Source organism: Atractosteus spatula, chromosome 2, assembly GCF_055471065.1.
Source record: "Atractosteus spatula isolate fAtrSpa1 chromosome 2, fAtrSpa1.hap1, whole genome shotgun sequence".
Taxonomy (NCBI): domain Eukaryota; kingdom Metazoa; phylum Chordata; class Actinopteri; order Semionotiformes; family Lepisosteidae; genus Atractosteus; species Atractosteus spatula.
The window spans coordinates 71,199,760-71,225,801 of NC_142707.1; the positions used below are offsets into that span (position 1 = coordinate 71,199,760).

Genomic DNA, 26,042 nt, shown 5'->3' on the forward strand with positions numbered 1-26,042 from the left:
GCGTTATCTTTGGGTGACGTGTGTTTTAAGCTTGTGCTTGTCTGTGTTGAGCGAGTCTATACTTTCTCCATAAACAAGTAGTTAAAGTAACGAAAAGCAAAATAAAACAGATCTCATGGCTGCTGACTGGGAAGAAATTAGACGTCTGGCTGCAGATTTTCAAAGAGCACAGTTTGCAGATACCATTCAGAGGTAATAACTGAATGCAATTAGAATTCTTAGTGTAACGCATTGTTATTGTATGTATGGTACTTTATTGGGAAGTAATCTTTATTAAATGCGTATATACAAATGTGTGTGTGTTCCGAGTTGTTAAACATGTTTTACGATGGTGCTTGGATTTAATGAAAAATATCTAATTATTGTTATGAATACAAGCAAAAGGTGATCTTTGTCAGTCTAATTTACTGTCTTGCAATGTGTCACTTTAAATAAGTGCTTATTTAAAAACAGAGAAGCGACAGTCCACTAGAATAAAGACTATGTATTTATCACTGTTGTAATTTTAATTCTATTGCACGGTAAGTTGAAGTTGTATTCCAGATGTAATATGGTTTAGCTACTGTAGCTACAGTAAATGTTTCATTCGTGTTACTGAGTAAATTCCCAGAATTCCTAGCCACACGTAACTACGTAGCTGACGCTCAAAGCGTTTTAAAACGGAACATTTTCTTCTTCAAAAGCCAGTTTGTGTATTTGTTTCTTTCTTAGTGTTATTTTAACATCTACCCATTTAAATGGGATCTGTTTTCTCAATAATTTCGATCTAAATTGAAAACAGGGAATGATATTTTATCTAGGCTTGACATTTGACTCACATGTACAAAATATTGTAAAACCATTCTTCCACCTCAGAAACATCTATAGACTACATCCTACATTGTCTCTTTTTCTGTAGCAGAAAAGCTATCCATCATTGAAGTCATCAATTCATCTTTCATAGAACTGACTATTACAACACCATGCTTGCTGGGGTATCTAAATAAACATTGAACAAACTTCCATATGTCTAGAATTCGGCAGCCAGAATCCTGACCAGGTCGTGTGTAATTGATCACATTACTCCTGACCTGGTGTCCTTGCACTAGCTTCCTGTCAGATTTTGTGTCAAAATACTCATGCTCATTTATAAGGTACTAGTTTGCTTGGCACCTAAGGCAGGTGTCATTTAAATAGGTTAGAATTCTAAATAATACGTTTAGAAGAAACAATGTATTTCATCATTGCTGTTTACTCAACTGCACTTAAGTGGAACAAACAGACCCATAAATACTGTATAGTAAATCATTTTTTGTCATTCCTCTTTTATTATTGAATGTCAGACTTCTACTGGTGGGATTATCTGTGGGAGGTAAAATCTGTCTGACACAAAAAGGGAGCCGAAGAATGTTCCACAGCCAAAATGTTGTTTCTTTTCTTCTCTTTTCAGCATGGAATAAACCTTTCCTTGGTCATTTTGAACAAGCCACATTACAAAACATGACATCATAGTGTTAAATCTGCATGCTACATTTATACATGCTTAATTATTTCAAGTGATTTTTAAATGTTTCCACTTTATAGAATGCTGTTATTGAGGCTGGTTATCTGGTGGGAGTTGTCAAACGTCTTTCTCTTCATTTCATTTAGATTATCTGAGAGAAACTGCATAGAGATTGTTGCAAAACTGGTTGAAGACAAGCAGTTAGATGTGGTTCACACTTTGGACGGTAAGGAGTACATCACTCCTTCGCAGATCAGCAGGGAGATCCAAGATGAGCTTTATGTCCATGAAGGTGAGTACAGTCCCTTGACTATGTCCAGTTGCTCAGGAAGACGAGGCCGCTCATGTGTAGGAGACAGGAGGAGTTTGCAGGAAAAAGAACAGAGTGACTGAGAGAATGTCCTCAGAATACTGTGCTAAATGGTCCAGTGTTCTTTTGTGCTGCACACTTAGCATCCTGGATAGGATGTCTCTTGTGTGCCTTGACATTGACAAATCTTAATACCTAAAACATGCATCAAATGTATTGCCTAGCCCTGGCATCACTGGTGGACGCCCTCAGAAGTCCATGTGAAACATCTGCTTTGCATTTGAGTGCTAACAAAATAGTGAATTTATTCTGTATTCTTCAATTTTACCTTGATTCCTTCATCCTCGATTGTTAAATACAAAAGACTGACAGCTAAATTACACGTTTTCTGGCACATTATGTTTGTTGGGGGGGGGGTACATGAAATATGTGATCTTGACACTGAACAGAATCTAGATCACATTAATAATATTGTGAACTTTTAGATTTAGAACAGGAGAAAGGCTATGAATGCTATGAGGCTGTTTGCCACATGTTGTTCATTTGTTTGCCAGTGGCTGATTAACCCAGGGATCATGTCCAGCTGTTTGTTGAAAGAAGTCAGGGTATTTCCTTCAACAACATGGCTGGGCAGCTTTTTCCATACTGCAGCAACCAGTTATGTAAAAAAGTGTTTTTTCCTGTGGTTTCTGTTTCATTGTTTACTCTGAAGATGTACACAGGGCTGATTTTTGTCAAAACCCTTAAGGATTTTGAATACTTGAATGAGATGCTTTTGTAGTCGGTTTTCTCTGTCAAGGCTCAAACGATTTCGTTATTTTAGCCTGTCAGTGTAAGAATTCCCATGAAGCCCCATGTATCTTCGCCTCCATTGTTGAGACTGATTCTAATATTCCAAGAGAGGTTTTGTTACTAAATTGAGAAAATTTAACATGACGTTCCCCGATTTAAATTCTTCATGGTATATTGTTGATTATAGAATTTAACTTCTTTTGCAGAATAGTATGTTTTCAATGAGAGCCCTAAATGGCGGCTTCTTCATTTCTTTCTGTCCTTGTTTTGATAAAGACCCTTGATGGCCATGTCACATTTGGTGACCTAAATTCAGGTTCTGGCTGTGTTTGCAACAGATTAATTGTGAAACTTTCTCCTTCTCTTTGCGGAAATAATCGTATTTAGCATATATTCAAAAGAGATTAATCCAGATTAAATGAATTGGAGCATCACAAACAATAAATCTGAAAGGCTTTAGATGGCTACATTTTTTATATCATAATGAAAAGGCTGTCACTGTTGCAGTGTGGAAACTTTAAGGTTTTCAAAATGTTTTTTCCAGGCATAATGTTAGATGGATGGTTAGCATGACAGTTCATATAAGATTTGATTAAAAAGTACTGTAACAACTGTACCCACCATACAGTCAAGTTAAAAAAAAAACTCTTCCTTTTCTCTTTTGGGTTCCAAGGATATTTAATCAGCATTGAGAAAAATTGTACTATTTTTGTTAATTCCTTCTTGATCCTTATGGATTACACAGCACAGCACATTTTTGCGAGATTTTGTTTTGGCCCATCCATCTGTCTCTGAAATTGTAACATACATTGTTCAGTAATCTGTATTTCTAACTTATGCATATTCAGCTATTCATAAAGCAGGCAGAAAAGGTTTATGGTCACTCCCTAAGGGAGACTGGCAGTGCTCTGTGTTTAAATGTGATGTAGCTACTGCTTGTTTATTATAAGTACGTTCAGTTTTTCCTTTCTAATATGATGAAATAATGTCCAGCCACCCGTCTGTTTTCAAACCACTTCATCGAATTCAGGGTCGCAGGGGAGCTGGAGTCTATCCCAGCCAGGCTGGGTATACCTTGGACAGAACATTAGTCCATCGCAGGGCGCACACAGACACAGACATATCACACCACTTTTAAGTCAGTTAACCTACAGTATTAGTGCATCTTTGGTCTGTGGGAGGAAACCAATGCAAACACAGGGAAAACATATAAACTCCATGCAGATCGCACCCCAGGTCTGGAATTGACCCCAGGGCCTCTGCACTGTGAAGCAGCAATGCTAACCACTCTGCATCATTGCTTGAAATTATACAAAATCAATTTAAAAGTACCAGAGGAACAAAAAAAATATTGGATGTTTACATAAGGTTCCAGGGTTTAAAATGCCATCATTGGTATGATTTATTTTGTTGGTGCAGTATCTTTTCCTGTCTCCTGTTCACTGAACAGAATGAATCACTCTTTCAAACCAATTAGCAAAAACAAACAGAACATGTCATGGCATTCTTGGTTCATTTTGCATTTTAAAAGTTGCTGGTTATAAAGAGTTCGTTTAGGTACGTTTGTCAAAAATAACTAAGAAGATTAAGTTCAAGGTATTGCAGACGAATACCATACATTTTACTTTATTTTAATACACCAGAATGTTAAACATAATATAAGAGGTTTGAGGAAAAAACACAAAAGTATCAAGTTAAATAGCAGTTAAATCACTCATGCTTTGTCTATAATCCTAGTTTTCATATGAATAATATTTTACTAAGTGTTTTGTTTCTCTTTTCTTTCAAAGGTCGAGTAAACATTGTGGATCTGCAACAGGTCAGTAAATCTTTCATTTTAATAGAGGCATTACTCTTGATTCTGAGTTTTTGGTATAATTAAACCATACAGTTATTGAATTATATTGTGTAACATGTGAGTCTGTACTTTCCGGCTTATTTCATAAAGTCAGCGTGCTTGACCTTATTTGCCATTGCATTTCTGTTATGCCCTTCCTAATCAATGGATATAAACCCGCTGAATTTGTGTGACCTCACCTCCGAGAATTGAAACATACCTGTAAAATAATTTCTTGGGTCATCCAGATTTTGTGTTTAGAATTGTCAGTAATCCTATAGATTTGCTGGTCTTGTCCTGGGGGCGTAGCGGTGGCTCTGTGGCTAAGGATCTGCACCTGTGGCTGGAAGGCTGCTGGTTCAAATCCCACAGCCGGCAGAGGAATCCTACTCCATTGGGCCCCTGAGCAAGCCCCTTAACACCAACTGCTCCAGGGTCGCTGTACAATGGCTGACCTGCGCTCTGACCCCAAGCTTCTCTCCCTGTCTGTGTGTTTGTGTCTCATGGAGAGCAAGCTGGGGTATGCGAAAAGACGAATTCTTATGCAAGAAATTGTATATGGCTAATAAAGTGATCTTATCTTATCAATACCCTGTTTTGCCTTAAACTAGGCAAATGGACTCACTGGAAACTATCGTGTAGGTTTCTTACATTTCATTTTTGGATATTCGCAGATTATAAATGTGGACTTGTCCCACATCGAAAGCAGAGCCAGCGAAATAGCAAAGTCAGTCAAAGGGGTTCAGCTGGTCCTGGGTCAGTTAATTGATGAGTAAGTATACATAACAGATTCAAATTGGTCTCCTGTTTTATTCAACCGGTCAGGTTTATGAGGTACTGTTGATATTCTGAAGAAAAACTGGGATTGTTTCAAGAAAGTATCCCGGAATTACCCAGTATAAACCCAAATGCCCCAAAATCTGTTTGGCTTTTTGTACCAAAAGGTTTTAAGATCACTTGAATACAGAAGTGGCAGCCTTTTTCAATATCTTAGGAGATGAAAAATGATGTAAAACACAATGAGTTTTAAAGATCAATTTTCCAGTAAAAGAAACCATGTTGTTAAGGTTTGTGTTGTGACATTGAGCTTTCAGAATTGTCATTGAAGCTGCGTCATTGTTTGAAAACCATCCAGAAAAAGTCACATGTAATGCTTTTTGTTGCCAGCATCTTCGGAGATCATCTGTCACTCTTCACACATTGAAAAGTCTTACAATGTAAAATGAGCCTACTTTTAAGATCATTGGATTTGAGTTCTCTCAGCATCTGAAAATTGTGGCATCACAATGATAGAGTTATATATTGTGCTGAGACCTTGATCTCTAAAGATTCTGTATCCCGAGTATTCATAATCTTTGTAACCTATTTCTTGATTTCTGTAGTTTAATAATAATATTATAAAAGCACTATGTTGGTCTGCATCCTGTCTTTTTCTGCAGATGACATTTAAGGTTTTCTGGATAGTGATGCTGAAGACATTTGAATCCTTTCAAAATAAATAGAAATAAATAAATAAGAAAAACACCTCAATGCACCAACAGTAAAAATGTCTTGCGACTGTTTTGTTGCTTGCCTTTCAGAAAGGCTAAAAAAAACAGCATGCAGATTCCACATAAGATTTTATTATCTTTTGCTACAGTATATAGACATTTTACCAAATTGATGTCTCTCTGCGCACTTAGGATTTTAGTTCTCATTACATATTTTTGCCTGAAAGAATCATCAACATTGATGTCCCTTTAGTGTCGTCAGAGCTTTTTTGGCAATGTTACATAATTAAAAATGAGAAATGTTACAGGCCCTTTGAGGGGAGGCCTTTTGGCCTGTTTGGACCATGTGGTAGTTAGAAGGTAATTTTTCCAAGGACATCATCCAGATGTTTCTTGAAAGAACCCAGGGAATCGGCTTCAACAACGTGGCTGGGCAGCTTCTTCCATGCTCCCACAACTCTTTGTGTAAAGAAGTGCCCCTGTTCTCAATTTATATTCACTTCCATGTGATTTTCCCTCTTGTCCTCTGAAGTAATTGTTATATTAGTAACTGTGGTAATTCTTTAAAAAATAGCCAAATTAAAGTGTTATTAAAAGGACAAATTAGTAGTCATAAATCTGTCATCACTGCTAAAATTATTTGTTTTTTCCAAGCTTTGTGAGACATGGTTTTTAACAGTGATAATTTGCTCTGTTATTTACATTAAATATTGTTCGATAAAGTATAATTTATGGTAAATGTTAACTGAATTTGAACCGAATGAAACATTTTAACATTCATTTTTAATTAATTATACTGAATTTGGACAGAATAAAACATTAAACCTTATCTGTGCTAAAGTGTGAACTCAGTAAATAGGCTATCAAGCAGTAAATGTTTTTGTAAACAAACATTAAATTGCTCTGCACAGTGTCCCCTGTATGTTTCAGAAACAGTGCAGATGTGTGTATGTAGACTCAAATGTGATCATCCTGTGAGGCCAGCTACTGTATTTATTGCTGCAAACCAAACTGAAACCATAATTTGTATGAAACTGTTTTTTTTATTTTAAAGAATATTGTAAAATCCTTTGTTGTTAAGTATGAATATCAAGCATGTTTGTTTGGTGAGGAGTTCTTATTTGTTTCCTCAAAATCAAATAGAAATTACCTAGATCGCCTTGCAGAAGAAGTGAATGACAAATTGCAGGAGGCTGGCCAGGTGACTATTGCAGAGCTCTGCAAAACCTATGACCTCCCTGGGGATTTCTTGACAGAGGTAAGAAATGGACTATGTTAAAATAACCTTCTTGTGTGTGTGAAAATGTACTTTGTTAAAATTAAACGTATGATCTGCAGGGGCAGTCTGTTTTGTATTATTTACTGTGTAGATGCCAGATATGTACAGTATACTAATTTAGAGAGCAGAGATGACATATTGCAATACTGGAGGAGTGTCCTTATACACCATTCTTGCTGAATTTTTTTCTGTGTTTGTTTGACTGTGGCACTGGTAGAAAGGAGAGTTGGTTTTACCAAATAATTACCAAAATAATTTTGTTTCAAGGACTGAATCAGGAGTATCACCATGTGCCTGTTGTTTACTCTTTTAAACACTACTGTACATACTGCATAACAGAATGAGACTTTATCTTCATATGAATACAGTAACAGGTTTTGTGCCACAGAGAGCTGAGATTGTAATTGAATCTCAGCAGGGACAGAGGAGAGCTCCACCAGTTATACATAAACAAGTAACTGACTAAAAATGAATGAATATTTCTAGATTTCTAGGTTAAAAAGGTTTGCTTTACTGTCATAATGTAAGTGACCTACTTCAGAAATAATTTGTTCACCCAGGTACAATGTTATTTTTTTCTGTATTGAAGTATTTACTGTATCAAACAGTTCAGTTCTGGATAGTTTTATAGATATATTTATAATTGGATTTTAATGTCTCCGATCTTGGCACATGACAGCTGTCTTGTGAAAAAATAGGACTTATGTTTTATAGGTTATTCTTAGGTTTTGAAGAAAGTTTTGTTGAATGATATTTGTCCAAGATATAATGAAGATGCTTTAAAACACAGTACATCTCCAGAAATAACTGAGGATTTAATACAGATGGTAGCTTTGATTTGCTCTTTAAAAGCAAAAGTTCATTAAAATACTAACATATGTTGAAGATATATAAAAGTCTGTGACATTTCCATGCTTACCCTTAGCCATTCGTGAATTAACAAAGCAGATTTGGTGTGGAAATTAAGCTTGCCGGTATCATAATTGGATTACATGCACTCTATTTGAGGGTTTGTTCCTGCTGCCATGTTACCAGCTCAAGACTACACAGACACCTCAACTGTATTGTTCTGGTTTGGTCTTAGTAAGTGAAAAATAGTGACAGTCTCAAATTCCAGATGGCATGAAATTTGTGGCCACTGTTTCAGTCATGCAGAGAAAAATCTCCCAAGACTAGCCATCTGCCACATGACTGACATTTTCATCTAGGAAAGTAAACAGTTGCCAGAAATCAGTGTGGAGCACATCATAGTCCCTAGAAGAAGAAGACTTTTTATAGTCATAAATGTCATATTTAAAATGCATTTTTTTAAATATAGTGGTGATGGACTGTCAGGTTTTGTTTTTAATTGTTCATTTTCTCAGTACAACTAGATGTGACATTTCATGTAATTAAAACTTGTAAGTGACAACACTTGAATAAATGAAATATTATTTATTGAAATACTGAGTCATATAAATGAATAAAGGTATATGCCAATTTCATAGTGTAAAAGTGCCTGGACACATGATGAAAATGTAAATGAATTTAAAGAAAGGTGAACTTTATAGACTCTAGAAGCACAGGAATGTGAAGGACTATAGGAGATGTTATTAACTGTACTGTGTTCATATGTGTTGTTGGATCATTTGTTGTCTGTGATATAAGGCATCTGAAGTTATAAAAGTGCATAATATATATTGTATCATTAATTTATCTGTTTAAGTTTTCTAATGCCTTCATTGTAGGTGATTTTTTACATATTGTGTTTCTCATGGTGGAATGTGGGTTGGTTGTTAAGGAGGATGCTGAGGATTGCATTAAGTACATTTCATTTTTTAGAGCAGTTCAAAGGTTAGAAATAAATTATTTTATTGTGAAAATTCTGTAGTTTCAAGTTAACTTTCTGTCTGTATATGCAAACAGATCTTTTATCAATTTCTTTAGAGTTTCTCACATTTTTGGAATTTATAATAAAGCTTATTTTCCTGCTTAAGCCTGGTGAACATAATAATTTAGATTAATATTTGAAAACGGAAAATTACTGAATGTGCGAGCAGATTGTGTTATGTGGATCTTTACACTCCTAGATTATAGCTCGACAACAATCTTTCCTTATTTCCTTATTTGTATCAATATTTTTAATTTAATTGGTATATATTATTTATATTGATTTTATAAATATACATTTATTATATATTTATTTACATTCACTTGCCATAAATATCTGTTATTTTCAACTTTTTCTAAACTATTACTAAACCATCTGCGTTTTATTTTCTCTTCTTACGCACGTTTGTAACCTGATGTTTATTGAAGTAGTTGTGTGTTGTTTTTTTTTATGTCATAGGATTACATTTTCAATGATTAAGAAAAACAAATCATGTTATTTGGCCACTAGATGTCAACAAATAACTCTCCACGAGTGACCATGTTGTTAACTTCTGCCCTTTGTTTTAAGTGGGACGGCTGTTTAAATATCCAAAATATTATTACCCTTTCACCTTTAATACTATTAAATGATTAAATACTATTTGTGAAAAAAAACATTAGATAAATATAATGGTCATATAATATAAAAATAGTATTATTAAATTATATATTATTGTATATTAAGATTAATTATATTGTTATTAAATATATAGTGCAATATTAAATGTATTAATATTAAATAGTATTAATACTTTCTGAGATATAATGACTGAGATATCTGTTAAAAAGCATTCATAAAGAACTTGATATATGTACAGAATTTCAAATAGGTTTAATCAAAACTCGCAGTTACCAGCCCCAACATACAGTATGTACTAAGGGACTCTGACAGAGAAATGCATGGGCTGGCCTGTTGTCACTAACTGTGCTGTCATAATTTAACTCCAAGGTGCTGTCAGAGCGTCTTGGCAGAATCATCCAAGGTCAGATGGATCAGTATGACAGAGGGGTGATTTTCACCCAAGCCTTCGTGTGTCGGCACAAGGCACGGATTTGTGGACTGTTCAGTGCAATCACTCGGTATGTGTAAGGTTAAAGCAAACTCTTTGTCTTTACTTTTGGGCATTGTGTTTACTGCGAATACTTACTGTATCGCTGTATATTGTAATGTTATTTGACAAGAGCCGATAATATCTGTAGTTGAGAATATTTTCTGTGTGTTATTCAGAATCTCTGCCACTTCCATGCTCCAATTCTTCGATTCATACTCAAATGCAAGTAAAACTGCACTTTTGACTCATAAAAATGATTTAACTGTGAGTAGTGAAAATTAAAACTAGTGCTCTGTGATACCTTAGTATCACAGTGCCCTGGGAGAATAAAACATGCTCCTATATCAGTCTCCTGTATATTAACAAGACGGGCAGAAGTAGTTCAGGTGGGTAGCTACGTCAGCATGCGTAGGCTGCAAAGGACCAAGTAAAGGTTTATTCCATGCTGAAAAGAGAAGAAAGGAAACACAACATTTCTGCTGTGGAGCCTTCTTCGGGTGTGACACCTAATCAGACTATTACTTGTTTCTTATTAACAAGATGGTCTCAGGCTGTCGATGTAAGTATGATAAAGTCTCAAAGAGGAAGCGATTGTGTACCCAGCAATATTTAATAAGCAAGTCATGCTGGGTAGATACACTACAGTAAAGTGGGCAATGAAGACATTTTCCCCCCAAGCACATTTTAAGTACGAAACCCACGTGTAAAAAAAAAAAGACATAGGGCGGTGCAGTGGCTCTGTGGCTGAGGATCTGTGCCTGTGGCTGGGAGGTTGCCGGTTCATATCCCGTGGCCAGCAGAGGAATCCTACTCCGTTGGGCCCCTGAGCAAGGCCCTTAACCCTACCTGCTCCAGGGGCACTGTATAAATGGCTGACCCTGCGCTCTGACCCCAAGCTTCTCCCTGTCTGTGTGTCTCATGGAGAGCAAGCTGGGGTATGCGAAAAGACAAATTCCTAACACAAGAAATTGTATATGGCCAATAAAGTGATCTCTTTTAAATTCATATCACAGTTGTAGCAACAGCCTATTTGTAAATATATATTCATTGTATTTAGCCACTGTACTTGTTTTGCAGATATTTCTCTTTCAGGATTGAATAAACCGTTTATTCTTTTGTTCTGAGTTTAAATACTGTACATGCATTAATCATATTTTTAAGTGTGTTCTATTTTTTAAAATATTATTTATCAAATTCAAATACATTGCAAGGTCAGCAGCAGGACTTTAAGATATGTTGTTTTGCAAATGTGGGGTAACGTTCCTACTTTCACTAAAATAATATCTTGGTGATTATATTGCATGCAGAAAGAGAATAAAATGTTTGTAATAAACAAGCTTTACCAATGTTTTTTTTTTCTTTTTAGGCCTGTCCCTGTGAATAATTTAATCAGCCTGTATGGATTTCAGGAGCACCTTTTGTACTGTGAGTTTTGTTCTTCATTATCACCTTAAAATAGGGGAGTAACTGAGTGGTTTAAAAAAAATGTTAATTGGCTATAAAGTTCTATAACGTTCTTGCATAAATGCCATTATGTGGCTTTTAAGAACAGTAAAGTCTGTTGTTGTCATTTCTTTCTTTCTTTCTAATAAATTCAGAATGTGGAAAAACCATTTCAATGAAATTTAATTTTGTGGCAATCTCTTTGAATATCTCAGATATTATTTTTCTTTCAGTGTTTAAATTTTTCCCCACAGCTGTTATATGGAATGTATATTTAGTTTCCTCATTTGGAGAGATTTGTCTTAGACTTCTCGAGACCGAAACAAGGCAGATTTCCTCTATAATGGTTTTCTTTAAAATTGAATCTACCTCATTTTTTTAGTATGAATATTACTGCTTGTCCTCAAGAGGCAGATCTTTTTAACAAGGTTAGTAATAAGTTTAGGCAAGTTAAGGTCATTTCACATTATAGGCTCTTTATTTTTCTTAATATAAAGGCGCGATGTAATGAAACAGATTTTGTGAAAATGCCATTCACCGTTCCAGTATCTCCTGTTAATTGTCTTGCTGTCCAGCGGTTTTGGAAGAACTTGTGAGCTGTGGACGCCTGAAAGGGACAGTGGTTGGTGGGAGACAGGACAAGGCCATCTACATTCCTGATATCTACACCAAAACACAAAACAACTGGATCGATTCCTTCCTGAAACAGAATGGTTATTTAGGTAATCAGTCATTGAGAGCAGCACCCTTCTAGGCTAGGGTATATGTTAAGGGGGCACTGACACGATGAGTTACACCAAGCTGATTTTGAATCACACTTGTAAAATCTGTTACCAAGTTCAAGAAGTTGCTGAATGAAAGATTTATTGGAGGCAAAAAAAGTACCAAAGGGAAGAGACGGATATAGGTTACATGACCCTCTGCCTCTGATACACAAGGTTTTCTTTTGAGCGAACTAAATGAGGAATACGTTATCTTTTCTTCAAGTGCCTGTAAACTCCTCAGTGCAATATAATAGCTCCTAATTGCTTGCTTACATGAAAGATGCTATGACTACAAACTAATAACTTAATTCTCACGTGTAATTAACAATTCACAACCTCAGTGTTGTATTGAATGGGTTTTAATGAGAACAGTGTGGACCATTTAATAGCAATAAGGTTATTCCTTAAATATGTTTTTTTTAATAGAAACAAAAGAGAAATGAGTTTAATTGCACATACTGATTCATGTTGATCATGCCTCAAATAAGAAATTTAATTATACTTGGTTTTCATTTCATTGTGATTGAACACAGTGTTCCGATGAGAACTGTCACGTTTGGAGAAAGTATTCTGTAATGTGTGCCTTCTGTTTTCACACTGTAACATATGATTGCCACCAAAAATGTATTGGATTCCACAACACAATGCAGTGGTGTGTTTTGGTCTTAAGTTATCAGACAGTCAGGTACAATAGTTTATGCTGGCTCACAGACACTTAAGAGCTTGAAAATAGCTGTATTTCTGACATGGGCATCTTTCTTTTTTCAGTGAAAGACTTTTCGCATACAGGCGAGGCTTTCCTTTTCATTTTGTTTTCTGATTTTATTTTTGTATGGTGCAAGATCTGGCTAGGAGTAATTGGTTTCTGTAAATTCGATTCCATACTATTTGTGTGCCTTAACTTAATATGCAGTTGCATAGCAATTCAAGTTACATATCTTATTATTTTCAGGTTATATTTTGTAGACCACAAGATTACAGTATATAGGATAACAGACACAATTCATCAATAGTAGCTCTTTTAGGGGAGGAGATGTGGCTTCTTCAACCTGAGTGAAATTTTGAAAAAATGTTATACTTTGAGAGTTTAAACTAGACATTTTTATTGAAAGAAGGATGCTTTGCACACTTAAACTAGTAGTTAGCATTGAGATGGAATTTTTCATATTTTGCCTAATAAGGTGATCATCCCCTACTTAGTTGTAGTTGGAATTTAGATCATGTTGAAACCTTGAAGCTATGTGAGTGTCTCCATATTTAAATTTAAATGACACATTTTGTGTTGAATTGTGTGACATAAGAGCTCCAAGTGATAACATCTCACTGTATGAAGATATAATTAGTATGCTATTGCATGTGAAGTTGATGTGATGCCACGCAATTTAAGGTATTAACATTTATGACTACATAACTGTACATTAGAGCTCCAAAGATCACTGGACTCAGTTTGGGCCTCAGTGTCTTTCTTGTTTTTCTTATCACTTAAAGAATATAAAATAAAATTACTCAAAAATGACATAAACACGATAATTTGTTTGCCTTTTTTTATAGAATTTGATGCTTTGACCAGGCTTGGGATTCCTGATCCACTGAACTACATTAAAAAACGGTACAAATCCGAGAAGCTTTTATTCCTTCGGGCCGCCTGTGTTGGTCAGAACATTGTTGATCAGGTTGAGGCTTCAGTCGAGGAGGCAGTCAACTCGGGTACCTGGATAGATGTGCAGGTAATTGCCTGACTTTTGGATGGGTTTTAGGTCCTGCTTCTTGACTTTTATTTTTCTGTAATGTCTTCAGATTAGGCATAAAACTGTGTGTCAAATATGAAAAGAAGAGTAACTTGAGAAAAATTGTATCTGTAATTCCAGTCACAAGATCTTAAATATTTAAATGGTATTGTCTATAAAAATGCTGAATCAGGAATATGCTAGAGAGGACGTCTGATTTGTCTCTTAAGTTTTAAATCTTTTTACTAGGTTTTGAAATATTGTTTTATGATCTAGACTGCAGTTTCTAGATTTTGCATGCATGAATTACAAATCAGCAATACTTATCAAAAATGTCATCTCTGTCTTCATTACAGCCAATGTTACCTAGCTGTCTCTCTTTAGATGACACTGGCATTTTGATAAACCAAGTTATGAGAACCAGCAATGTACAGTCATCTGCCAGGATCCTCAATGGAAGCATTGTAGTCAGTGAGAAGTTTATAAGCAGCTGCATTTCTCTTTTTGATCAGTCAATGCGCATAAAGGCAGAAAAGGTAAGTCTTTCAAAAAGGTCTTTGGCAATTGTTTTCTATGACTCTCTTACAGTTCTGACATTTCTTCATTTTTGTTTGTACTGTATATCATTGGTTACTCTACTTCTAGTCACAACCACTTCTTTCCTTAGCAATGTTTTTGCTGTTGACCTTCCATTTACATGATGCATGAACGGAATAGCTTAATAGCTATTTCAGTCTGATTTGATTCAATTTTTAATGCATCTGTCATCATTTACCGGTCTTTTTTTCTCATCTTTTCCTTTTTTATTGCTGCTGCCCACCCTTGTTGGTTAGTGTTAATCTGCTCGCACCGTTTCTGCCTGGCTGGAGGTACTAATTCAGTTCTCTCACCTGAACGCCTCCGTCTTCCAGGAAATGAAGAATAATCCTGTTTTTCTGATCACGGAAGAAGATATAAAGCAAGCCTCAGTTCTAGCAGAAAATTCGGCTCCTTCAAAGAAAGACAAGAGGGAAGAAAGAAGGAAGAAAGCAGCAGGTGAGGAAAACATGTTTGTTTAGATTCTACTTTTTCCATATTTTAATTGGAGAATTTTGCACATTTTATGTCATTCATTGCCTGTTTCATAATCCTTTTTTTCTTTTCCCTAGAGGGCACTGGAAGTGTCAAAGGAGGTGGTGGGGGAAATTCACGAGAGATCAGGATACGCAAAACCAAGAAGAAAGGCAGGAGGGAAGATGACAGTGATGAGGACACAGATGCTGCCACTCAAAGTAAGTGAAGAAGAATGTGAATGTTGGCTGTTTACAGCTAACAGACTTGCTTTTGGTTAATGGTGAAAATGTGAAGAAAATATGCTCATTAAAGTGTAAGAGCAAGACTTTAAATGATTAAATAATTAAATAATTGTACATTGATGAAAAATAGAGAATTACTGTGTATTTCCCTGACCTTCCAGGTGGAACCAGATCAGCTGTTTCAACTTTTATTTTGCAATATTGAAAATGTTTCCCCAAAACAACACGTTTAATGTGTAGATGGTCCTGATCTGAAACTAACCACGAGTTATTGTGAAAAAACACTCATTTGTTTGAAAACCATGTCCAGCATTATTTTAATTAATCCGAAAAAGATGTTTGTGATTGAATATCAGTGGATTTGTCCCTTTTTAAACCGACTTTAGATGAATTGGCTTTCTTTTGTTACCGTTATTGGTTTATTTGGCGTAATTGAGCAATTTACAAGTGTTCCTCAGCTAACGACCTCGACCAACATAAATTCGATTGAACCTAGATTTAGAAATACAGTAGGATTAGTCCTCAACCAGCATGCTCCATTTGTTAAATTTTCCCCCATCGTATGTTCTGGAAAGGGCAAGGAGACTGGATCACACAGCCGCTTAGGCTGTGTCAGAAGCATGTAGATACGTGCTAGGGCTACTGATGAAAGTAAGAGAGCTGCAAAAGTGATGAGCCTGCAGTAGATGTGTTTAGGCCGTACGAGTAGAATGAGCAAAAATATGATATTGCCCATGCTGTCAGCTTGAACAAAGCAACCTTGCAAACTATTTGTGCAAATAAGGAGAAAATTAACGTAAATTAGTGTTAAAATTGGTTAAATATTAAAATGTGTATTGATGAAATTTGTCTGCAATTAGTCATTTTCTCTTCATACTCATTTCATGCTCTTACTTCATTTCTCCTCAACATACTGTACATATCACTAGCTTATACATTACAAAGGCAAAAACTAAACAAATTAACTAAAATGTGGTCATAATAAAGCAGTAAAATGTTTAAAATGTTGATTTTGAAGGGGAGCTGGAACACATTCCCCTTTATTTTATTTCCCAAGGGAAATTTGTGTCCAACTAATACGACCACTTGGCAAGAGACTTTTCTAGAAATGTGTCTTTTGTGTTAGCCTGTACTGTATTTCTTTGTTTTAAAGATCGAAACAAGCAACAAGAGGTGACGTTCATGTCTCAGGAAGAAATTGAAGGGGTGTTACAGAAGCACATTTGTGATTGTCCAGAAGACATGATATCTGAGCTTGCAGAGCATTTAATTAGGTTGGTATTTTATACTTTTCAGTAAAAGTGTGGTGCAACAAAATTAAAATGTAAAAGACTTTTTTGTAAATACTGTATGTTCAACTTGTAATGTCTTCTAATTATACAACTATATAGAAATTAATTTGAGTTGGTCATTTCAAAAAAATCCCCTTTTAATGATGGGTAAAAATAACAACGAAGCAACAATCGAGAAAGATAGAATAAAACAAGCTGTATGAGATGTTATTGTCCATATAGAAGTTCCAGTAGGGAGCTGTGTCAGCACACGTAGGCTGCAAAGGAACAAGTAAAGGTTTATTCCCTGCTGAAAAGAGACACAACGTTTCAGCTGTGGAGCCTTCTTCAGATGTCCCCTTTTCTTTTCTTTTTAGCTTGGAATAAATCTTTACCTGTTATTGTCCATAATATAATTCCATTATTTATAGTTGAATTCCAACACTTTTATTGTTCACAACACTATTAATAATACAGTAATACAGATAGGTGCTTATTTGAAAATGCCATAATACGTTTTGTTTGCTGTCAGTTGCTCAGTTTCTACAGGAGATATTAGAGATATTGATACAGGAGATATTGGAGATATGATTTGAATAATGAACCTATTCCCATACAGTCTCTCCTGCTCCAAATACTTATAGTACCAAGTTGTCTTCCTAAAAAAAACCTTCTGATTAATTAATACTGTCAAGTGGTACTCCTTTCAGTTCAACACTATCAATATTTTAGTCAAACTGAAGAGAACCACAATAAAACAGATAGATATATTTTAAATCTTTAAACAAACAAGATCTTTGTAGTTTAAAAGGCAATAGCTATTTGAACATTAAGGTAAAAAGTGAGTAGCTGTTTGTTTATAAGTTAAGGTTTATTTCCTGTATAGTAGAAGAAAGGTTGCTGTTAAATTTTCTCAGTAATGTTGACACTGAATAAGATTACAACAATCAAAGCTGAAGTTAGGAAATTGGTCAATTAATACATTTCTTTATTTTTTAGACCACTCACCAAAATGTACCAGGATGTGGTCCATACGGTTTTTATGTCTTCCACAAGTTCTACCACTGGAGTCAGCAGGAAACAGAGTGTTAAAGATCTACAGGAAGAGATCAACATTCTTTACAACAATATTAGGCTATTTGAAAAAGGAACAAAACTATTTTCAGGTACCAAACTTTTTTTCTAAGAGCTTTTTTTTCAGAATTATTTTTTTTCTGAAAAGTTTGAATGTTTTCAGCACATCACCCTGGTTGTCTTTATAAAAACCATTACGTGTTCAACAACCATTACTTGTTCAAGTTAGATCTAAGATTTTATTTTAATCATTAAGCTTTTCTTACATTTTCTCTTGAAACTAATTGTGTGGTGTTAGTGCAGTGGACAGGAGAAGTGGCTCTGTATGACAAATCTGCCTATACTGTTAGCCTTTTTATTTTTATTAAAGACAAAAACGTATTCTAATTAACTGATTTTTTTTTGCTGAGCTGCTTTGTTTTTTTATTATAACATTCTCATATTATAACTTTAATGCATATTTAACCACTCTGGTCTGTTAGAAGTATCACTTAGCTTTTTTTTCTCAAAATTGTGTTTTAGCTATGATCACTGACAGTAATAATACTCTTGAACTACAAAGATTTATTCTCTGACTGAGACTGAACATTTTCTTTTTCAGATGATACTCAGGCTAATATTGCAAAGCATGTACTGAAGACCATGTGCACAGATGTTACCAACCTGTTGTTTAATTTTGTGGCTGCAGAATTAATGATGGCTTTGGAAAATTACAGCTCCATAACATACGAGGTTGGGAAATGTGTAATTTCTATACATATAAAGCAACGAATGTCACATTCTGCTATGTTACGCATTTTGAGAGTTTTTTGTATATGCGTGTTGTTTAAAAGTTTTTGTTAATGTTTCTTCAGGTGAGGGTAAAGATTTTGGGAAAATTGCCTGAAGAAACCAAAGGTCCTCTGATGAAGCTTCACAACTCTCTGAATGGAAAAGTAAGATGTTGAGAATTTTTTTTGTTTGTAGTTTGTAAACCTTGTGGGGAAAAAATATTCGATATGGACAACATAAGTAACCAACTCCAGAAAATGTGTCCTCCTCTCTCCACCATTTGCCATAAAAGTATTTGAAAATAAGCTCTGAGCCATTTTTATTTTTTAGGTGTTGAGGGTAAATCAAGAGCATTTAATCTCTAGATTGTAAATTTGTACTTGTTCTTAAAAATGTTCTTGTTTGTGCTTGTTTTTCCTCAAATGTACAGTATGCAGTGCAATACAAACATACTTTTTGTAACAATAGATTTTTGCGACAAGCTTTTAAGCACAAATATTCATGTTATGCCCTCAGAGATGACTATTGATGAACCAGTCATCTCTGAGGGCATAACATAACAAAACACTGCTGATTTCAGCTCTAATCTCACATTTAATTACCTCTGTTCTGATTAAATTATTTTAATTATTTTAAAATGTAATTTTCTGTTTTGCTCCTTGTAAATCTTTCTTGGTGATTAAAATAGTCACTACTACAGTAAAAAATATATTTTTAAAGATATGTTTTAAACCACACATTGAAAGGTATAATTGCTGAACTTAAATTAAAATCTCACCTAAAATCCAATGTTGAAGTACCAATTACAGTCCCAAAATTTAAAATAAAATTTTTAAATTCTCAAATTTAATGTGAATAAATTAGGCCCGTCAAGTCATTTTGTATTATTATTTTTTCTGCCATATATATTTATCCTAAACAAAATAGTAACAACTTTGCTATCAATGTCTATTTAAACTGTATAGTTAAAATGTATGTGAATATTCTTACTGATGTAGTCTTTTGTTGTACCTAAATTATTCATATGTTATTTAAAGAATGCACATTGTAAATACTGTATCTGCAGATTCATTAGCCTTCCAAGCATGGAGCTATTAAGTAACTGAAAATATTTTTTTTTTCTTCCAAAACATCAAAGTAGTGTCATCTGATGTAATCATAAAGCGGATCTACCCCACATGTAGTAACTACAGTATAGTGTCAAAGACATGGGTATTCACGTGTGATAAGATTTGTAGATCTGCATAAAGCAGTTCATTTAAAAAAATGTTTTCAAAAAGCATTCAAAACCCCTGTAGGAATCGCTGTACTGTTTGAATTGAAATTTGCACAACAGGCATTGTCAAGATTATTTTTTACAGGTACCCCAGGTTATTATTTTTTATAGACATGCAGCTTGTACTGAAACCTACTGTTGTTAAAAACTGATGGAGTTATTTAACTTCAACCTTGGCAGGCATCCTACATAAAAAAAGTTGTCATCCTACATAACAAAATAGCAGCATCAAGTTGCAGATGAACATCATACTGTTACTATTCATAAGCTGTTTATCCAGTTAAGTCTAATCTTGCAAAGGAACAAGTAAAAGGTTTATTCCATGCTACATTACTTTTGCTTACTGCCCTGTTTTTCTCACACTTGAAGAAGGCCCCACAGCTGAAACGTTGTGTTTTCTTTCTTCTCTTTTCAGCATGGAATAAACCTTTAGTTGTTCCTTTGCAGCCTATGCATGCTGACGCAACTCCCTACTTGAACTACTAACTCTAATTTTGATAGGTATTGTCCTAGGGAAAATCCAGTTACAATATGGTATAATACTGCTCCTGTATAAATCATGATGGCATGCTGGCCATCATCAGTCAATTGTGCCATTTAAACTGTGGTCCAATACTGTAATCAGTTTCATCAGATATCATGTTATGCATCTGATTACTTGTAATCTCAGTAATTGCGTTGTGACATTAACCAGGATGTGGATTCCTGAACCTTATTTGCAAACAAAATCTCAAACTGTTCTTTTGCAGAACCAGTAAAGCAATTGATGGGATCCTCATACATAAATGTTGCAGCATAAGCTATTGTGATAATTTTGATATTCCAATCAATTTGACAAAATAACTGTGTAAAATCAACTGCGAATGAAGCAATCAATTTCACACGCAAGTTTTACTGTCCTTTGGTACAGTAAATTAAAATGAAAATGGAAGTACTGCAAAAAATAAAAAGGCATTTAACCCAGCTAACATTTGTAAAACGTTATGTGTTTCCACATTGTTAGAAAAACAACCCATTTCTTATGGGTGCAACAATATTCTGAGATTTTTTTACTAATATCACTGCAGTTAACATAGTACTAATGCTTTACAATGTAGAAGTCTATATTTGAAAGTCTCTCTTAGTATTCAGTAAGCACATGTGTATTACTAAAAGTGTTCCAAAAGTCTTCCACTTCAACTCTTAAGCCAAAACCAATTAAATTAGAAGGGCAACTAAATCAGATGTCAGTGAGTATTTAAAAAATACATCTTGGTCTGTAGACCTAAAGAACCTTTTATCCCTGGGTGGGATTTGCTTACCAATGAAAATGTTTATAATTCCTTTACAGCACTAAAGCAAAATTGAAGTATCATGGATTCACTAGTTTAACCTTTTAATTTCATTAGGATGTAGCAGCCCATGAATATTTATTTTTAGAATGGCAGCACTTAAAAATAAAAAGCACCAGACAAGTTTACAATATTAGTAATTATACATCCATGGTCATGCTACATGTCGGTGATAAGATTTCTGTTGTAAGATGACAGTGAACCTGGTGATTTATGTGTCCATTGCAGATTTATTTCTCCAACACTGCCTGTAATGTGCCCATGCATTAGACTGGATTTAAAATCCAATTCTGCTGTCCTCTTTGAGAACTTAGCTCTCAATCATCTATCTGCAGCTGTGCCTTCTGCGGTTACATCTTGTCAGCTATAACATGAATTATAAAAAGTTTTTTACATCATGACAAATGAAGTGAGATAAAGAGTGGTGCCTAGGCAAGGCTTTTAGAAACATTTTTTAGGCAGACATAGTGTTGTCTATTGTGTCCTTTCTTTCCACGCTCAGCTGTTAGCAACATATCTTGTTTGTTTGTAAGTGGTTACATTAGCTTCTGAATTGCTCAAAGTATCAATAATAATGAAAAAGACATCTCAGTCTGTGAAGTGATGTTCAACATAATTAACCAGGACTTTTTATTTTCTTTGAAAGGTGATGCAACTTGTGATTGTGAATGAATACAGGAACTTCAAATAACACTCTTAATTGTGTGGAACAGAGGTTTCAGATTTTCTCCTTTGAAAAAAGGCAATTATTTGTAATGCAAAAATCCATGAACCCCATTGTTTCCCTCCCTTTACCAGAGCATAGAAGATTTTCTGACTAATTTAGAGGCAGTATCAGAAGTTTGTGGAATTATGCTGAAGAAAGGAGACAAAAAGAAGGAAAGGTAAAATTAACCTTTGTTGTTTATTGACTGAAAAACTTCAAAGCCACTACAAAACAGTTTGGTCTTTTGGAATATTTATTGAGCTCCCCTCAACTCGCACATACACACGTTTGTTTACAATTGTTGTCACATTTCACCATCTGGACCTGTATCTCTCAGTCATTCCGGAGGATATAAGAAACATCCTCACCGATAACATTCTAAGAAGAACTGTTTTTGTTTTGAGGTTGTAGTGAAATCAAATTGTGTTTGCCCGTTTTATATCACTTTAAATCCTGGTGTTCTCTCTGTTTTGTCAGGCAAGCTCTCTTCCAGCACAAACAGGCGCTCACAGAACAGTTGAAAGTGACTGAGGATCCTGCCCTGGTTTTGCACCTGACGAGCGTTTTGCTGTTTCAGTTCACCACACACTGCATGCTTCATGCACCTGGTCGATGTGTGCCACAGATTATTGCTGCTCTGAGTGCCAAAATCTCCCAGGTACAGTATGCATTTTTAAAGATGGCTGTTTTCATCTCCAGGAAAATTGTAAGCATCTTTCTTTTGGTTGAGCAACCCACTCAAACATTTTCAATTTTGCTGATGACCCTCTGTGACGCTATTGTTTAGGAAGCCAGTGCGAAGTTTGTAAGCAAAAAAGGGATGATTTTATTACTTTGAAATAATTTTGTTATATGCAAATGCTAGCAAAATTGTAAAAGCAAAATATAGTTTTCAAAACTGCCCTATGCAAAATAATGCTTTCTTGTTGGAAGAACATTTTGTTATTCATCTGTGAATAATTTTAGATATTGGTTGTGCATATTTATTTATTTCATGTGCACAGTTTTAGCTGTAAGAAAAAAAAAAGAATAATTGTGAAAATTGTAGTTGGAAAAATACCCATTGGTCTAAATCTTTAGGCATATAGTATTTAAATTGTACACTTTTTCTAGTAAAATCATTTACATATCTTCCAGCCCTTACTGTGTTTCTATAACAATGTAAAAATGTAACCCCTTGCCCAGAAACCATTTTTGTTATTGTAAGACCATGGTATCCTTCCCTATGGAGTACCCAGAATAGCGCCCACTGAGACCAGAAGGCTAGACCAGAAATAAGTTTTCTCATGTCTCTTAGTAGCTGCAAATGTAATTTTATTCCAGAAGGCAGGAGGCCTTTTCATTTTTACAAGTTCTTCAAACTGCAGCCTAGAGCACAGTATTTGTAAAGCAACGTGACGCCAATGTAATGCTATAAAAATAGGTTTTCAGGGGTGTCAAAGTGGATTAACCAGTAAAGGTGCTCTGAAGGATAATGTGCTGTATACTGTATATACATCTGTGCTCTGTAATTTGTTTGTCCTTGAATGAAAATGAAAAATAATGAAAGTAAAAGAAATTAATTCTGATAGGTAAAATAATGTATTCTTAATAGATTAATTGAGATGTTAATGTTTATACTTGATTCACCATTCCTTTTAATTCTAAAAAATAAAAAAGCAAAATTTTATACTTTTATATCTTTAACGTTGTGCTTGATTTGTGCCAGAGAGCCGGTGCTCGGCTCCAGCACCTCTCTGTTTTAGACTGTCTGCACTCCAAGCACAGCACTGGTACTCCCTTCTGACATGAAGAAATGCATGCTTACAATTAAAAATATAGAATAGACTTGAAGCACATCAAATCAGAATAGGCCACTGAGCCTTCCTGCATTGCTGATATGTGGCACACGCTGCCAGGGCAGACTGCAGCATTGACTGCAGGAGTAGTCTAAGAGGAGTTGCAGACACATATAAACACTTCTTTAAAAGAATAATATGCATTTCATTAAAATAAACACCCAGAGCTGATTGCTGCACAACACACAGAACAGAACAGGTACACAACAGAAAGGTAAGCCCACTATAAAAGCAGCCAAAGAGTGGGTTACATGCTCTATGGTCTCCTCTTCTCCAGATATAAAAACACAGCTAAGGGAAAAAGCTTGTGGAACATACCAGAACTTACAGTAGGTACATGTAGCCACCTCTAGTTTTTTTTTCTAAATCTAAAGGGAAAACGGTTGAAGACCATAGTCAGTGATCAGTCGGATCATACATCTACCACATCTGGACACAAAATGTGTTAGGAATTGAATTGGGTTAATATGGAATGGATTTTACAGTCCTGTGTTGCATGCTCAGACACGTAACAACACATTTCCCTTAGCAATGAGGAGAAAATTATTTTAAAAGCAGTGTGCTCGTAAAATCTGTTATGCTGCACAAGGGTATAGTTTGAATGAAAAATTTTACACCCACCAACAACAACATTGTTGAAATAGAAAATGTGTTTGCATGGTGGTTTTATGTAAATAATGAGAAAGACAGCAATTTTATCTTTGAAATTAAGTGATATGTTTTGTCATGGGTTCAGATCCACACAGTGCCCTGTGCTGCTCTGGAGACAGCAGCGAGCTCTGCTACACTAGGGGATTATCTCTCCCACTGTGGCAGAATCAGCACTTCTTCAGTGCGCTTAGTGAACCAACCCCTGTCACAGATACAGCATAGCCTTGAGGGAGATCATACGGTCAGATTCTGAAACCCAGCAGAGCTGACAAGGGGTCCATCCCAGTGGAAATGTCTTTAAAATAGAGTAGGTTTTATGGGTTTTGAAAGTACTCATTAAAATGTTTTTTTTATGTTTTAAGATAAAATTTTGTCCTTGAGCCATTCCCACTGTTATGACAACAAGGTTGCGTCTTTCACAATGTAAATCTGTCCTGGAATTTAAAGCCTTCAAATGCCTGACTGCATTTTTTTCTTAAATTTGTAGTACATGAAAGGAAAGAGGAGGATTTTTCTTCCGGCTATGTATCAAGATGTACAGTAGATACGTTATATATGTATATATGTTAACTGAGCATCTAACTAAACGTATCCCTCTATGTTTTCAAAATATTTAGTTTAAAAATGTTAATGTTAATTGTTAGAGTATTTTAAATGTAAATGTCATGAAAAAACAAAAATGTAAACCATGTGTTGTATGATGAAATGCTTTTGCTATTGAATAGTATAACTGTTTTTCAATGTTTCCTATTTTCTAGGATCAGCACAAACTGCTGACCAGATATCAGGGTCTGGTTGTCAAACAGCTTGTTGGTCAGAACAAAAAGCCAAACAAAGCAGAGAGAGAAGCTGTTGAGGGCCAGTCTGAGGAGGACCAAACTGAGGCTGTTGGCAAGGAGCTCCTGTCCCTGACTTCTGAAGTAAAGGACCTTGTCTTAAGATCAAGGAAAAGTTCTCTGACCGAAGAATGAACTGCCTGGAAATTAAATATAAATAAATTGATCTGTATTCAATATTTAAAAGCTTATTCAGTTGCTCCATTACCATTAACGCTTATGCTAACAAATATTTTTTGAGTGACATTTTTGTCTTACCGTGTCAACATATTACTGTCATTGCTTGTTTATTAACATTCACTGATGTTTTAAGCTGCTGCTAGTAAAACAATTGGTATTTAATTTCACATTTCTTTCAGCTTTACAAAAAACTGATTTTCTGTAAACAGTTCATAATTGAATGCATTATGTAGGTATCTTTTTTTAAAGAGCTATTTTATTTTATTAATTGCAATAGCTCTAATGTAACATCAAAGAACTGTTACTACTGTATGCTTAATGCATAAGCAACTGATAAAATCATCCACTTTCTAGAGATTGTCCTTATAATATACACTGATATACTGTAAATGGCAAGCATTTCATTGCACTGCAGATTGGTGAGCCGCAGAGATAATTATATACCAGTATTTAAATAAAATAACGGTAAACTAATAGAATTACTAATTACCTTAGAGGTTTCATCCCCTGTCAACTCTGACATTTGTGTTCATATTCTTGTACATCTTTTCCTAAAATGGCCACTTGATAATAGACTCGGTTAGAGCAAAGCACTTAGAGTATAAGGCACGAAGGACATTTTACACCTGTAAATGCTGGGCTTAGGGATCTATCACTGTAGAGAACTCTTTGAGCCCCAATGTTGTAACTGTGTATAAAATAAAAGGACAAGCTATTTTATCCTT

At 35.0% G+C, this 26,042-nt stretch overlaps 1 protein-coding gene across 1 annotated transcript; it reads left to right on the top strand.

The window, feature by feature from the left end:
* Window positions 1-26,042, top strand: ufl1 (UFM1-specific ligase 1). Its single transcript, XM_088938991.1, has 19 exons — window positions 1-192; window positions 1,630-1,775; window positions 4,376-4,404; window positions 5,097-5,194; window positions 7,056-7,170; window positions 10,052-10,182; window positions 11,521-11,579; window positions 12,173-12,319; window positions 13,913-14,088; window positions 14,445-14,624; window positions 15,000-15,123; window positions 15,237-15,359; window positions 16,537-16,657; window positions 17,654-17,820; window positions 18,330-18,460; window positions 18,583-18,663; window positions 21,905-21,990; window positions 22,290-22,470; window positions 25,060-26,042. Exons 1-19 carry the CDS (start codon window positions 116-118, stop codon window positions 25,270-25,272), a joined length of 2,385 nt encoding a protein of 794 aa, XP_088795117.1. The 5' UTR covers window positions 1-115; the 3' UTR covers window positions 25,273-26,042.